Source organism: Rhea americana, unplaced genomic scaffold (genome assembly GCF_003343005.1).
Source record: "Rhea americana isolate MKP2758 unplaced genomic scaffold, rheAme1 scaffold_26, whole genome shotgun sequence".
In the NCBI taxonomy this organism is placed as follows: Eukaryota; Metazoa; Chordata; class Aves; order Rheiformes; family Rheidae; genus Rhea; species Rhea americana.
In genome coordinates, this window is record NW_028186379.1 from 4,919,303 (window position 1) to 4,935,851 (window position 16,549).

A 16,549-nucleotide genomic window follows, 5' to 3' on the forward strand; every position below is an offset into this window, starting at 1 on the left:
AAATCCAGTTTCAGTTGCACTCTTGACACTRCTTCAATATAAATATTTATTAATGGTTGGTATGGTAGCTAACTGCCGAGAAACAACTAAGAACCATAGCGAAAGAGCAGTCTGACTTACTATAGAAACAAAATGGTCTACCACCTGGAGGAAGAACAAAACATCTCACTTAGACCATTTGTAMGAACATCATGTATTATATTTGAAAGTAGGCCATTATCTGTGGCTGTACGTTCTAATAGGCCAAGGATAGATGCACAGAAAATTTATAATGGCTATGCTTCTTGCTGAACTGAAAAAGTGCTTATTGGTTTCAGCCAAATTTTCCTTGTAATTCTGCATATTAAATCTGATGGAGATGGGACTGTGGCATGCGCTTACTGACTCTTGATAAAGGCAGGATAGACTTACGGGAATAAAACTGGGAATAGTGTGTGCATATGTGTGTGAATCCTTTTTTTACAGTAGTTTTGGATAGTTCTCTACATCGGTATGGGTTAAGTTTTTGCATACGAAACTGACTGAAAGGTTCTTAAATTTGGAATAAATTACTTCAAATTTGAAACATAATAAACTTCAAATGCAGAGATTCAGAAGGCAAGCACTTGGTTTTGCATGGCTGTATCTTCTAAATGTTCCATTATGTGAAAATAAGAAAACATTGATACAAATCAGACTTAAATTTGGAGAAGCTGATAAAAGCAGAGTTAACTTTGAGCAACAATCGGTCAGTAGTAATATGTTGAAAGTAGTTTAACAAAAGAGAAGTATTATTTAGTAATTCGGATACAGTGAATTTGATGGGATGCGCTGTTGTGGGAAAGGTTAATTCTTTCTCCATGTAAAATTATAAAAATGATATTGCCATTTTTCTGGAAGTCTTGTGAATTGTTGTGTCTTGGTATTCCTGAAGTTACATCCTTCCCTACCAGAAATTCTATGGTAGGTGGTTTTACCTTTATCAAGTGTTCGAGAGTTAAGATCTTTTATCCTCTAAATGCTGGGTCTGTATGCMTACTTTACATAGTAATAATAGACTTTGAGGAGATTCATCATAGGAGAAATACTGAGCACATAAATTTTACATCATCAGAATCTTATTGATAAGATGAGGTTTTTACATTTCTTAAAAAATACTGGTATTAAATCCAGTGTTGTCTTCATTCAGGTGTTGGAGCTGCTCGAGCTGGAAACCTTACTTTCATGGTTGGTGGAGTAGAACAAGAATTTGATGCTGCCAAGGAGTTACTAACATGTATGGGTTCTAATGTGGTCTACTGTGGAGAAGTTGGAACTGGACAGGTAATGCTTGCTGAGCAAGACTTAGCAGTTATCTCAGTCTTTCTTTCTWGTTCCTTTATTCATCTTCCATGAAACCTGTTTTTTATTCCCGGACTAAATGTACTATATTTTTCTCTTCTTCCTTGTTTGCTCATTCTTCAACCATGTGTACATAAAAGTCTCTTAGTACTGCTCTTCAGCACGTTGAATAGCTTAGCACCGAAACAACTGAACTGGTCCTTCCCCAGATTGTCTCGTTTGGGTTATACTTCTTAGGGGATACAGATTTTAATTTTGTTTCTTCTAAATTTAATAATCCTTTATGATCTGAAGGGCAAAGAGCCCYTATGTACAATGTACACTAACTGAGMTACTTCACTAAGAAAAAAAATACTTCTTAATCTCTGAATGAACCATAGATTAGCTTTCATTGACTTTTTACAATTGCAAATTTGTACTTACTAGTGCTAGTTTTAGAAAAGAGCTGTCTGAACATATTTGATCATGGCTATTGTGGGCCTAGTTAAAAAAGATGCCTATGTATTAGCTCTATCAAAACTCAGGAACTGATTGACTATTTAACTTATTTTTAGGCTGCGAAGATCTGCAATAACATGCTCTTGGCCATCAGTATGATTGGAACTGCTGAGGCTATGAATCTAGGAATCAGGTTTGCTTGATTTTTATATTGGCTTGAAGGGGGGGTTCTGTGTTAACAGTTTTTGTATTGTGTAGTTGATTTTTCCCGAGACRACAATGATTAGATGACATAGATAAAATTTGGCTAGAAATTTTCTTGTAAAAACCTTTAACACACTAAAGAGATTATATAACTAAGGCAGGACTATTCTCTTGTAATGGCTATATAGATCATGGAATTCTGCATCTTAAGTTAAGAGTTTATTTGTTCTGTTACAGTGCAGTGTACAATAATGCTTATCTTAAATTCTAAACATGCAGAGATAATGTAGAGATACCTTTTTGTTTGAATTCTAAGCTAAGGTACATTGTGTTTTGAGTGTTATATTCCCTTATGGCTTGGGTTGGCTTGTTTGCCTTTGTTAAATTGTTCCCATATATGTTATAAAGTAACATTTTTAACTTGGTATGCCTCTTGAATCAGAATTAAAGCATAAAAAAGACAGGCACCTTTCTGTCAGATCCTCACCACTGTGGTTTATCCTAATTGACAGAACTCTTCCTTTGTCAAAAAGTCAGAGTATGTTCCATTCCACTCCTTCGGTTTCTTTTCTAGGTGATGCATCTGACTTGTAAGTGGCAGCATATTCAAAAAAGTGATTTTTCTTCTCCAATTGAAACCTGTTTCTTTTGCCTTGTCTTTGAGATTTTGTTTCATATTCTAGTAGAGCACATGCAAATACCAGTTTAGCTTCACAGTCTTTGAACCTTGATAAATTCTTGTAGCCAGACCTAAAGCATTTGCAAGATTACACACAAAGAAGTYCTGTGTCTGAAGAGATTATCTTGCAATTATGTATTTTTAAAGGGCTCTTCAGGCATTACTCATCTGCCTAAGTCACATCCTTATGATTGGCCTGCTAAAACTACAGATATTCTAGATACTTACCTACTGGGCTCTAGACCCTGTGGTCCTCTGGATTTGACACACTATAAAAACAGCAAGAAGGCATCAAATGCTTAAATAAATAAAAAAGAACACCTATATGTGCACACATACACAAAGCAGTGTAATGGATTCACATTTCCTCCTAATTACCATATCAAGATGCAGTTGTTTTATTGAATTGCCCTTGTCTCAGATGTTAGACTATCTTGACCTATTAAGTTGTCATGTTGTAATTGAGATAAAAGAGGAATTTGCTTTGCATCAGTGCTAATTGGTTTATCAATATCGTGTACCATTTACATTTTAAAATTGAGCGTCTGTAAGATAGTGAAGCATATCTGAATCAAGCCATAATAGCATTGTGTACAACTATTGTAATCCACTGTGGTGTAAAGCTTGCAGCAGGGTATGGTTCGGGTCATGGTTCACTTAATAGAGCATATGCATCTGATTTTTCGTTATATTTTTATCCACATATATGAGGATGATTATGGTTAAAATTAAAAATAGAATAAATTAAAAAGCTTTGGAGCATATATTCTGGGCATATAAAGTTTGTGCAAAATAAATTGATGTCTGCAGCCACTGTAGCTTGAAAAGGTTTAGATTTTTCATAGTTCATTTTATGCTTTTCCAGTTTAAATTTTGACTGACTTTGTATTTAGCATTTATGAACAAAAACGGAAGTGACAASCTTTCTGCCCCACAGTCACAGTAATGAAAAAGGAACTGTAGTTATTATAAAAGAAACCTGCTAATTGTAACCTGGATGTTATGAAGCGCAGAATCTCATTTAGTGCAAAACTGCATGGAGTTAAAGATACAAGTAGTAATTCAAAGCCTTATAAAGCAATTTAGAACCTTTGCATTGATTTTAATGTACTGTGATTTAAATCCTGGAGAAAATGATTTCTTTTTATAATTAGAAAAAGAACTTTCCGTTTTTGATGTGTACAAGTTACAGTTAGTGATTAATAAAAGTTAATCATTAAAACTGTTGCCTTACTAATAATTTGATTAGTTTTTTTCATGTCTGAAATAACCAAAAAGTTAGCATAATGCAATAGTAACAATTATACTCAGAACAGTGTTTGAATAGTGGTTCTTTTGGTACACAAAGGATAGTTTGACCCCCAAGATGGAGGAGAGTAGGAAACAACTGGATTCATTATATTGTTGCATATCTGGTAAAGAAAGTCTGACACTGACTTAATAATTAGTAAAGAATCCTGGAAATCTAAAAAATTAATGAACTTGGACATATTCTTAACTTTTGGATAGAATATAAAATGTCCTCATGTCATGCATTGTATACATCTGCTTTACCATTTAAATCTTAAATTTTTACAGACTTTGAATAATTCGAATGTTGTTGCCTGTGAACTAGACATGAGTAGCAAGTCATTTTACAGGGCGTTGCAGAAATCAACATATGTTCTGCTTAAAAATTTGAAGCAAAGTGATGTTAGATTATTTATGAACTACTATCTCTCTATTGTTTTTACAAACCATGCGGCTTAAATTTTCATTTTCTGAAGCAGAGAGGAACTGTTTCATTCACTTCAGATTTTTAAATGAATCTGCTATTGTTTTATTTCTTGTATATTTGATATAATAGATTTTGTTCCAAACTGCAGCCTAAGTAGCTAGTAGAACATGATGAGGAGGCAGGAAAACTGGCATCAGTGAGCAGAAGTTCCGCACTGAACTCTCAGAAAATAGTYTATTGACCTATATGATCCTATATGATTGTTGTGTTTGCGTTCCATTTGCTTTTCTGCTTTACTGTAACATYATCATCATTTACTAATGATGTCCACTTTCACTGGAAGTGCTTGGATTTAGATTCCTTAGCTGTAATTTAGAAAAAATGTCAGCCCAAGTTCTGGCAATTGAAATGGTTATGTTTTGTTTTCATTAATTTCATAGTGCTTTATGAATGTTGCTACTAAAAAGTATGGAAGGTGTGGCAGACATTCTCAAAATGAATTTACACTTTCTTTTGTATCTTTTTTTCCAGTTCGGTAGTGCAACTTGTCAATAGGAAAAATATCTCCTGAGTAGATTTTGTTTGTTGTTTCTATTCGTAATGTGCATATTGCAAAATACTGTAGTGAATTAGTATGCTAAACACAGAATGCAATGAGAAACAAAAACATTTATTGATACTGTCCACAACCACGGATTATTTTTCTTTTTGCTCATCATCTCAATGTCAGCAAGCTTTCTTGCTGAGCTCTGAGTTCCACAGTAACAATGCCTAGCACTAGCAAAACAAGGCTTGGAAATTAAATATTACTTGTATTTAGGTCAGATGGAAGTTACTGCCTGTCAGACAGTTGGCAGTCCCTTCTGAGACTGCCTGCRCAGACTGAGGGAAGGGATTATGTGATGCCATGAGATAGCACAAGATTGTTTAATATGTTTGAGATACAAAGAACCAGGATAAAAATAAGTGGTTTATGCCAGTCACCCTGGTGTAAAATCACTTTTGTACTTCTATCACTAGAGAAAGTTGCTTGTCTACTAGTAGGGACTGCAGTAGCTTCCAGAATTGTGTCAGAAGCTGCAAATACGGCTCTTCTCTAAGCAATTCTGCTGTACATAAATTTGTACCTGTTTGCTTTTGTGGATATATAAAGTGGAAAGACAATAAAAGAGCTTCATCCTCTGATGCTAAGTCCAAATACACTTTCAGTSTCTATATTTAGTTTCTGTGAGCAACCCTGAGCTGTATGTGGAAGATGGTAGAAGAAATGCTAGTCTACAGTGTAGACAGGGCCCTGTGCTGCAGTCTGAGGGATGATTAGCCCTGAGCACATCCTCAGTGCAAATTTTTTGAAAGAATGCCTCAACAAAGAATTTCTCCAAGAGTGCTGTGGCTCTGCTGTCTTCACCACAGGGCTATTCCTAAGTCTTGTGAAGGTTGGTGATGACACTTGAAAGCACTCGCCTCATTTAAAACACTGATGGTAAAGTCATTTTTAGAAAGCTCCTCAGGTTCTACTTGAATACCTATTTCCTGCTTCAAATGGTATTTATCCAAAACACCTTGAGTTGGAAATCTGTCAACAGTTTAGCCACTTCCATTGTTACCCCTTAAAATAAGATTGGCAAGTAACTTTTCTGTGAGCTGCCATTTCAGTTTTTCTCTGTGATCCAAACAGAAATCTTCAATTTGAAGAGTGTGCAAAAATTTCAGTACAGTACTTTATCAAACTCAGCAAAACCTGAGTTTTGGGCAGTAGCTTGAAATGTTCCTATTTTAAGCTTTTTTTTTTTTTTTTTTTTTTTTGGGGGGTGTGTCTTGCCTAGTTTCTGCTTTCCTGTTCAGTTCATTAGGGATATTATTGAAGAAGCATTAATTTGAGGCAGCAGTTGTTTTTGTACTCTATTATAAGTGGGGTCCTTTTCTGTTTGCAAGGGAGAAGAACATTTTTGGTAATTGTAAATTCACAAGCGCATGCACATGCTTCTGCCACATCCAATGGCAAGTAGTTACGGGGACTGGCAGACTGTCATCATTTTGATTGCTTGAGCCGTATATCTCTTGAACAGCAATAGAGCTCTTATGCAGAAAGTATCATATGTTCCCAGCCAATTTACAGGGAAACAGCAATAACATTTTATCATGGTTGAGAGCCCAGTAGCTGCTTCCTATTAAACTTGCCCTTTCAGATACCTGTCTTGGATTAATTTGTTGATTTCAAATGGAAACTCAGTCTTCTCCAGTGAAGCATGACTTTCTAGGATAGACTCTCACTGAATGACAATTACTGTATATTCTAGCTGGTTTCAGACCATTACAAGCTTTGGGCACAGTGGAAGACAGAGGACTTCTTCAGTAACTGATTTTAATATATGTCTAATTTTAACTGTCAGTTATATATGCACTAGTGGATGAATCCTCAGAAAGATGAAATGCAAAGCACTTCTAACTTGCTCTTATTAATGATACACTTGCTGCAAAGAAGAAAAAAATAAGTTCAGGTCTCCTAAAGAGAATCTGCATGGTGTTTAAGAGCACTGAAGTTTGAAAAAGCAGGGATTTAAACTGACACAATCTTCCTATTTCTTTCCCTAGAGCAAAAATATGCTAGGCCTAGTGCAGATATGTATTTTAAAAGATATAATATTTTACATATCTATAAAGTATATTTTCACAGAGAGGTGGCTGTAACACTGTGACAAGAGTGTTCTTTGGGAGGATTATGTACATTTTGAAGTAACATCAATGTTTTGTAGTATAAATGCTGCTCACAGCTGTAATTAGAGGCCTCTGCATGCAGCTAGATATGGCACAAGCAAGTGCTGCACTGCTAAAGATACTGTTCTGGATGCAACAACAATAAGGAATCAAACAAACCAAGAGATTTGTTTTGGCAAAAAAGGAACCTCTGTGTGTTCAGAAGCTCGGTTGTTGTCTCCTCCCAGTACGCTTTTTGCGTGACAGTAATTAAAGCACGTACATTCAGAGTGCTTCTTGCTGAAGGCTTTGCGCTATGTAAGATAAAAGTGTGATTAAAATACTGTGGAAACATACTGGAGGTGGAAATATATATGTGTATATATGTATGTATTTAATGGCAATTGAAAACATTCAGTTGAGACGGTATTGGGGGAAAAAAAAAAAACAGGGAGGAAGATAAAGCTCGATTGCATTCAGGCCAGTGGGGGACTTTGCACTGACTTCTAGTGGCTTTTGCAGCAAGCCATAAATAAGACTGCACAACAGTAATGCTACAAAGCTACTTTTGCGGTACAAAGAGTGATTTTGCTTTGCATTAGGAGAGGAGAATTGCAGAGATGTGTCATTGTGGGARCAAGAAGGCCCGCTGCATTAAAAATATTTTTTCAAATTTGAAATGCATACTAGAATAAACAGTTACAAATCTTAGCAAGTATTCCATTGCTAACGAGCTTTACTTACCTGCAAATTAAAGCCTTGAGTGCTACGGAGCCTGGAAGTGGTGTTAGGATCTTTATGGCTATGCATTACTGTTGCAGAAAACCTTAGGTAAGAACTAGTATAGTGTTGATTTATACAGAGGTTAAAGCTCAGTTAGAATTGCTTTTGTTCTTTAATTGTTATTGGAGATAATTACCTCGCTTTCTTTTTTTTGTGATAACTCAACATTCTTGAAGAGCTCATATAAAATGCTGCTGCCACTCATTAGTATAAATGCGATTGGTGTAAAATTACACTTGCAACTTAGTATCAGCATAAATGTAAATCCATAAGAGGGTTAATTTTCTATAATGTTGTAGTACATTTAGGGTCCACACTGAGCAGCAGTTTATGCCATCAGCTCTGTGATAGAACAAATGATGTTTCTACTCAGACAAGCTTTGTTTTATCAGGATCAGTAACCTTATCAGCAGTTGACCCAGAACTATAATGTRTGTTTGTGAATAGATAGCGTATGTCACAGTGCAAGGCAGACTTGCTTCATAAGCAAGAGTTCGTAATGAAGATTTAATAAAAACAAAGAGTGTGCAGATGTGTACAATGGTAATATTTTTTGAAAAAGTAACATTGTTGGTCGCTGCTTATTGTTAGTGCAGGATAATTTTGCATTATCTTGGTTACATCAAAAATGCATTAATGCACACATAAAACCATATCATGAAGGTATTTTCACACTCCCCCACTTGCTTTTGAATTCTTTTCTTTGTTCAGCTTCAGAGAATGTAGCTTTGATATGAAGAACAAGTATGTGCTCTAGTAGATAGCAGAACAGAGAATGTCTTTCAGTAATTGGCATACAAGAGAACTGCTGTTCTCAGAGGACCTTTATTTTATTTGCACTTTCAAAATTGCTAGGTGAAGGGGTTTGCTTAGTGTAAAAGGAACTAGCTCTGAAATCCTAGTGCTTAAATGGTAGATTGATGTTCTTTAATTTAAAATACAGCATCCCTACCCCCAATATCAATACTCTGTCATTTTTCATGACTTATAATAAAGCGAGAGAAATGGCGGTAGGGTCCTAAGATATAAAACAAGTCACCCATGTCTTGTGCATTTTGACATTAACACTTCTCTTCCTTGACCTTTGACAGATTAGGGCTTGACCCAAAGCTGCTGGCCAAAATCCTAAATATGAGCTCAGGCCGCTGTTGGTCAAGTGACACGTACAATCCTGTTCCAGGAGTGATGGAAGGAGTACCATCTGCTAATAATTATCAAGGTGGCTTTGGAGCAACACTCATGGCTAAGGTACATAACACTTGTCTACAGTTGCTTCTTGCTGGGCTTCTAGCAAACATCCTTCTCAGTGAAAATTTATGATAACAGGGAAATGAGTGTGCATAAGCAGAAGAGGGCCCCAACCTATTAATGTACCTTTGAATTACTGGGTAGCCTCAGGGGCTTTACCTCAACCTCCAGCCTCTTCCTAGCTACTATTACTGCAGAGCTACTCAATGAGGTTACATGCACTTTCTTTGAATACTGATTTAATTGAGGAACACCTGTTCCTGAGAGGCTTTTGTGTATGGTAAGTATTGTGCAAGCCATTTAAGTGCCTTTCACATGACTTCTGTAGAACAGAGGAGCCTAAACTCAAGACAGCAATTCAGGAAAATCCTGCTGACCTAATTAGATGCAAAAGATGGCATAGGCACCTAAGATTTTCAGCCCAATCTCTTTCAGGTACCTTAAGCTGTGGTACTAGACATGCCCTGTAGCATCCCACTCTTTGCTGAGCCAACTGTTTAGGTGCTTGTCTTTCTGTCTAAGGTCATTTTGAATGCTGAAAACAGCTTTCTACCTCCTGTAGACTCCAATTTTCTAGGGTCCCTGCACTGTGTTGTGACAGCTCTTGAATTTTCTTTGTTGCTGGCAGCAGTGCTTCTTATGAGAAAAAAAACTTAGTAATCTAAATCATCTAAATCTCTTGTCTGTGAAGTGAGGGATCTGGGTTTTAGGTCCTTCTCAGCCTGAGGAAGTTTTAACCTACAGCTGTCTCATCCCAAGAGAGTGCTCTTACTGCCATGCTCTTGGCTGTTCTAGGAAAAGTACTGTCCTGAGTCACTCTGTCGTCAGGAAGGCCGGAGGAGAGTAGGCAAGGAGGTCAGAGCTCTGCTTCCTAGTGAGGAGGAGACACAGCTGGAGGAAGGGGTCACGGGACTCTAACTCTTGAACTGCTTCTACCTTTAGCACAGTGTGCCTAAGGTAAATTACAAAAACAGTCCTGGAAGAGATCTCCCATCTAAGCATGTAAGTGCAGGAAACCATTTCACACTTTGAATATCAGCTTTGTGGGGATACTGACCTGAGGGAGACATTTAAATTCATATAGGACAGGGTTTTAGACCTACTAGTTGTGAGTGTTCCCAACTGACTTGACGTTCTGGCCATTTCCAGTAAGTTTCATTTTCATTTAAGTCCAGTGACTTAACTCTTCCCATGTACAGTGTGAATAGAAATTAAATTAAGCACTTAATACTAAAAAGAACATTCTTAGAARGTGAATCAAATCTGGATGTTACAGTGTGGATTTTCACAGTGCTGGAGTCCCTGTGATGGAGTACCTGCCTGCTAATAAAACAACTAATGCTCCCGTAGATTCTCAGTTAATTTATGTCAGTTGGTGTATTTGCACTGACTTCAGTGGCCAAATTCTGTCAGTCCGGGGAATTTGGTCCAGAGTTTTCCATGTGATAGAACCAAAAAATTTCACTAATGCTGCATGACTCAAGACCCCTCTAAGGTTGGACTGCTACATGTCTATGCACGAACTGCCAGGAGCTTTAAGTTCTTTGAGGGATGGGTTATAAAGCAACAATTTTTACTTCATGTTCATGTTAGCGGGAGAAGGGAACATTCTTTAAAATAGCGGTTTATAAAATGCAGGAGGTTATTATTTGGGTACGCCAGAGCTATTGATAAGAGATAAGCAACCTGATCTTTGGCACTACCCTCAGAGCCCTTTTCCCATCTTGTGTGCTCTTTTTGGAATCTATTCTGCCAGTCGTGCCCTGTTTCACTATAAACATTCTCTGTTCTTGTGATTCATGGCTACTGCTCTTTTCCAGAATAACCTGATAATATTAATTGAGTGAAGGCACATATTTCCCTCTCTGCCTTTTAAATTTCCTAGTAAAGATTTTTTTTTTGTCTTACTTCTGAGCGGGACTTTCATATCCTTTGAAAACTGCTTTGAAAGGTCTTCCTTTCATTTGCGGAACAGCAGCCTGTTGAAGCAGCATGTGCCTGGTGAAACTGCCAACTTTTAGTTATAAAGTATCAGAAATGACTAAGAAGAGAGTTCCGTAAAGATGTTTATAATTGTGATTCACCTATTCTGACTATGCCTCTCTTTCCACTGGACTCTGGGTAGTAGTAGACTGCCTTTTTTAGACTTAAATACTCAACAAGAAGGAAAGACAATAGCTTTTGCTCCTATCTCTTGAACACTACTGTGTTCAATACAGATGGAAGATTACTTGAGTAAGTAGCCAAAACAGAGGCATTCATGTTCAGGGTATTGTTTGGTGCAGTGGTGACTTCTTCTAAGACATGATTCCTTATTTTCTGGAAAGACTTTTGCTATTATCCCTTTCATCTTAGTATGTGATATATCATGTAGTTTGTGAATTGTTTGAGTTGTGGGCTTCTTTTCTGAGAAGTACAAAACACGCTTTTGTCATTCAAGAAAAAAACTGTATTCAGAGGAGAGCTAGGTACAATCCTGAAGCAGAGAAGGGCCACAATGAAAACATCTAAGAGTAGCTCAGTAATGCACTCATTAGACAGTAACATAACTTCAGGTTACTCTTCAGATATCAGATGTGGTAGAAGTGGAAGTGGATTTCTAAAACCCAGAGAATTCCGATTTTAGGTGTTCAGGACAGAAAACTTTGTCAGACACCTCCTAAAATCTCTTCAGTCTTGAGATCTGAGCTTGAAACCTAGAATTTACACAGCTTAGTATGAAAACTGCTCCAAAGTTTTTTTTGTTAAAAAAATGTAGCATTACCCCTTACCATCTTTATATCAGAGAGTTGCAGGCCAGAAGTCCCATCATTCATTTATCGCAGTCTTTGAATCCGAGAAGAGCTAGACTGAGATCATACTGTTCTTGAGTCTTGTCAGGGAAGCATTTGAGTTATATTTCAAATGACAGAATTTCATTTAGATCAACTGCAAAATAGATTTAAATAACTAGGTATTTTCACTGTGAGTGTTTTAAAAAAAAAAAAAAAAAAAACACTTTGGCAACTGTCTCTCAAAAGATAGTCTTTTTCCACCATTCTAGGCTGAAAAAGAGTGGTTAGAGTAGTCAATACAGCGACACATCTGGAAGATGTCAGTTCCAAAGAGGAAGAGAGAACCTTTCCAAAAAGATCAGCAAAAGGCAAATTTCAGTCAGAACTGTTTTGCACTGCTTTACTCAAGAAATCTCCAGTATCAAAAAAAAAAAAAAAAAAAAAAAAAAAAAAAAAAAAAAAAAAAAGAGATACAAAATGATTCATAACTTGAAGCTAAAGCTAAGCTTTATATTCTTTTTTTCTTTAAAGTTCCAATTTATAGGATGGAAAGAAAAAAGCTTTCCTGCACTTTGGAGTCAAGAGTCCTTGTCCATTTAATTATTACAATGTTTCTGATATTTCAACCATCTTGGAGCTGGGGTCTCATTATTAAAGTGAACGGACTTGCTTTGTGAAATTCTACCTGTGGTAGCAGTCTTCAGAATTTTCAGAGATTGCTTCTGTGATTTCCTCTTCAGAGAGAAAAATAGATCAGTACTATAAAAATCAACCCCCTTTGCTAGTTTGAACTAAGATGATTTGGCCATTTGACTATTGCATGACATGAATTTTGTTGAATATTTTGTTGAATAAAATGGACAACATAGCAACAGATTTCACAAAGAAGATTTATAAGAGGGTAGGAATATGTCATGGAGTACATTACTGTAAGTTAGGTTAGCATAACTGTTCCTAGATTTTACAGGTCATGAGTCTTTCAATAGAATTGCTACACATGAAGCAGATGAAGAATATTTTGGGTTCTGTGGCATCTGATATGTATGTTTTTCCCATCTTCCTAAATCTTCAAGTCATTCAAGGGCAATAGGAAGAGTAACTGTAATTCTGATTTGTATCAGAATGACCTTTATAGAGCTGATTTACAGATCGAAGTGACATTTAGAGAGTGGAGTAAGATTGTGAATTTTCTTGTGTTAATTCAAATCCAGATGCACAGAGAGTAAATACCTGTCTTGTAAGTCATCCCTGAGGAGCTGAAGGTTCTCTCAGCAGTACTACAGTCTCTTAGATCTTCTGTATCAAAGATTTGTTACAAGAGAAAAAAAAAACTGCAATTGTATATACAGTCCTGGGTGGACAGCAAATCTAGGCACTTCCTAGTGACACTTGAGAGGTTCCTCTGTGACTTTCTTGAAATGTGATACTCAAAAACTGGGTGCTCTTCTCTAGCAAGGCCTTATAAAGGCAAACCTGAATGCAGGGATTACTTTCATACCTAGATAATAGGTTTGTTAACATATCCAGACTCATCTTAGTTTTTCTTTCTCCAGTTGCCTCTGTCTCTGGTTCAGCTTAGGATTCAAGACATCCTCCAGCCTTAACTTTGTGCAGCATGTGTGTAGTCAAATATTTCTAGCCAACTATAGCTAGCTATAGTATGTGGTACTTGCCTTTATTGAATTGTGTCCTGTTTATTTTAGATTATAGCTCTAGTTGGCTGAGAACTCTTGAAGGACAGATTTCAAATTCTTCTTGGCGAGCTCACCTCTTTTTTGCCCCAAACTTAGTGTCTGAGGATGCACTAGAAGTACTCTCTGTGTTCTTTTATCTTCAGTCATTAAAGTAAATTTGGATTTGTAGCAAACCCAGGATAGTCCCCTAAGGAATCCTTTAAACATTCTTCCAATAAGACTGTGAATCATTCATATTCACAAAGTGGTTTATGCCTATCATCTTTCCATTAATCACATGGTCACATTAGAGTAAATGTGCGTATACTAAGCAGCCTCATTTTTGTTGATGTTTTCCGACTTCATTTTGAACCTGTTTTAGAACTCAGGGTATCCTCTCATCCAACCAGGGAAATTATGCTTTTAAAACATATGTGAAATGCTTAAGTGAATAGCTAGGGGAATCTTATTTTTGGAGAGGAAAACAGAGAGGAAAAAAAAGTTTGAGTCTTACTTACAGGTTGTAYAGTGATCTGGAATCTTAAAATTCCGCAGATCCTGAAGGAGGTTGTCTGCCTTACAGAGCTCTGTTTGTCTGAATAAACATTCTGTTGCTTTTTTAAAAACGAAAAATTAAACAAGGCTCTCTTCTTTCTGGATTGGAATTTTAAGGCTAGCATATTGCGTTTGTTGGCAATAGACTTCTCTTTACAATGGAAGCCAAATAACCTATAATATGTGCGTAGCTATTTATATCATTGTTCTTTCTTCCCCAACTTTTTTTCTGTCCCTTCTTTCTCTCTGCCCTCTTCCTCCCTCTTCCCCCACCCCAGGATCTTGGCTTGGCCCAGATTTCTGCCACCAACACAAAGACACCAATCCCTTTGGGATCCCAGGCACATCAGATCTACAGGATGATGTGTGCAAAAGGCTATGCCCTGAAAGACTTCTCAGCTGTGTTCCAGTTTTTACGCGAGGAGGAAGCCTTGTGAGCTGCCCTTCAGCAATGGACATGATAACAAAACACATTTTTTGTTTTTATCCTTACAGCTCATTTGAGAAGTATATGGATTTAATCAAATATGGTGCATTGTAATCGCCTACGGACTAGTCATATTTGGTTGTCTAGATCACAGAAAACTCCAGTATTTTTTCATCAGTTCTTGAAAAAGCAAGTCAGGGGAAAGGGTTGTTTGGCAACTAGCCAGACAGGGATTTCATTTTTTAAAGAACCATCAAAAGTTTTGTCACTAAAGGCAATAAATAAAGTAAATATTTTTTTATTAAATACTTGATTGGTTGCATATAAAATAACTGACATTATGGCTACAAACTTAAGAGAATCTTGAACAGTAAGAAAAGATATATAATGATTTCATGATACATATAGTGGCTGATTAAATTAAAAGTGAAGTCTTTACGGAAAAAGGGAAAATCTATCCAATGAAGAAACACAGCTTGAAGAGATTTTTTTTTTCCTTGGACCTGTTAGCTTTGGGTTGATCAATAGTGATTTTTTTTTCTGGGATTCATGTTGCAGAGTTAAGTTTATAGGCATATGTAAGTAAGTGGAATGCTGTTACAGCATGTTTAACTGATAGACTTAGTTAAAATAACATAATATGTGTGTTTGTCTTATAAAGCTCCATTATTATATTTTCCTAACCCAAGTTTATATTTTCTTTCTGTATTCTATCACACATTTTCAAAACTCAAGAATGGCACCTACGAGAAGTTCTAACGGAGATTTACTTTAGATAATTATTGCAGTGTTATAAACCTAAGGAAATCCCATTATTTTGAAAAGAAATAAAATTCTATACTGATAAATACTTGCTATACAATTATCTGCTTTTTGTTTTGATGCATTCTTGTAAACACGCAATTAAATACAAGCTTCTACTATTTTTTTGATTTGCTTGGTTTTCTACAGATTGTCTTGCAAAAGCAAGGTCTTGAAGAGCTTTTATTGTGAAATGAATAAGGTAATATATTTGCATATGCATTTTGTTAACCAGATGGTCACCAACTCCTTGAACTCACGAGTGTACAGGTGCACACTTAGTTTTATGAAGATAAGTACTCCCATTGATTGCACTGGAACAACTGTTATTCACACTTATTTGCGGAATCTGGGGCTTAACTGTCAATTAGGTATTATATGTTCCTATTTTTTGGAATTTTGATTGTATGATAGTACATTTTACATATGCACATTCAGATAGCAACATTGTGTGCTTGAATTAGCTCAAGAAGTATGTGAATAGTCTTCTGAGAACTTGGACATTAGCTTTTAAAGTATTAGTAACATAACAGTCATTAAACAATACTAGTTGATCAGTTCTTTTCAGTCTATTCTGAAAACTGTATAAATCTTTAGGTTATTCAGGGATTTGGGGATCGTTAATGTAGAGTATAGGACTACTGGGAGCAAACTTACTTTTTAAAAGTTGTTCATCTTTGATAAAACTACCAGTTCTACAGGATTGTATTCATTCTTTGACATTAGATAAAAAGCTGTAATAAATACTACTAAAGTTGCAAAGACAACCACTCCAGTGCTAGAAAACGCAGAAATGTGGAAGCATTACTACAGATACATGATTCAACCTTGAATTGCATGATCACATACTCTTTTTCCTATGGAACTCCTATTCTCATATAATACAAAGGGTGGACCTAGTCTCATAATGAATTTGGAGCCATGGAGTGAAGGATGTTTTTGCCTATAGGACCCTTGCTGGTTTGGACGTTGTATAGTGAATGAGGTGAGGAATAGCAGGAGAGGCCTGCTTAAGTTATGTGCTCTGTATTTGACTTAGAAAGATGGTTGACACTACCAGGACTGCTAAAAGGTGATTCCTTCTAGTGTCTAGTTCAGCCTGGAGAGCAGTTAAGAGCAGTCACTATGACTGTGTTTGCCTGTAACCCTGGGCTTGCAGAAAGCATTATCATTTGCTTTTGGAAAATGTTGTGCACACACATAAATGCTGGGGGCCAGGAGGAAAGGAAGCAT

The 16,549-nt window shown here is 36.5% G+C and overlaps 1 protein-coding gene across 1 annotated transcript in view; it reads left to right on the forward strand.

The window, feature by feature from the left end:
* The window catches only part of HIBADH (3-hydroxyisobutyrate dehydrogenase), a 77,209-nt gene extending 61,844 nt beyond the window's left edge, over positions 1 to 15,365 (forward strand). Inside the window, exons 4-7 of the mRNA XM_085307542.1 lie at positions 1,169 to 1,302; positions 1,875 to 1,951; positions 8,930 to 9,086; positions 14,367 to 15,365. Of these exons, the coding sequence (XP_085163668.1) occupies positions 1,169 to 1,302; positions 1,875 to 1,951; positions 8,930 to 9,086; positions 14,367 to 14,525 (527 nt within the window). The 3' untranslated portion in view covers positions 14,526 to 15,365. The remainder of the gene's footprint in view (positions 1 to 1,168; positions 1,303 to 1,874; positions 1,952 to 8,929; positions 9,087 to 14,366) is intronic.
* Positions 15,366 to 16,549: the final 1,184 nt, after the last annotated feature.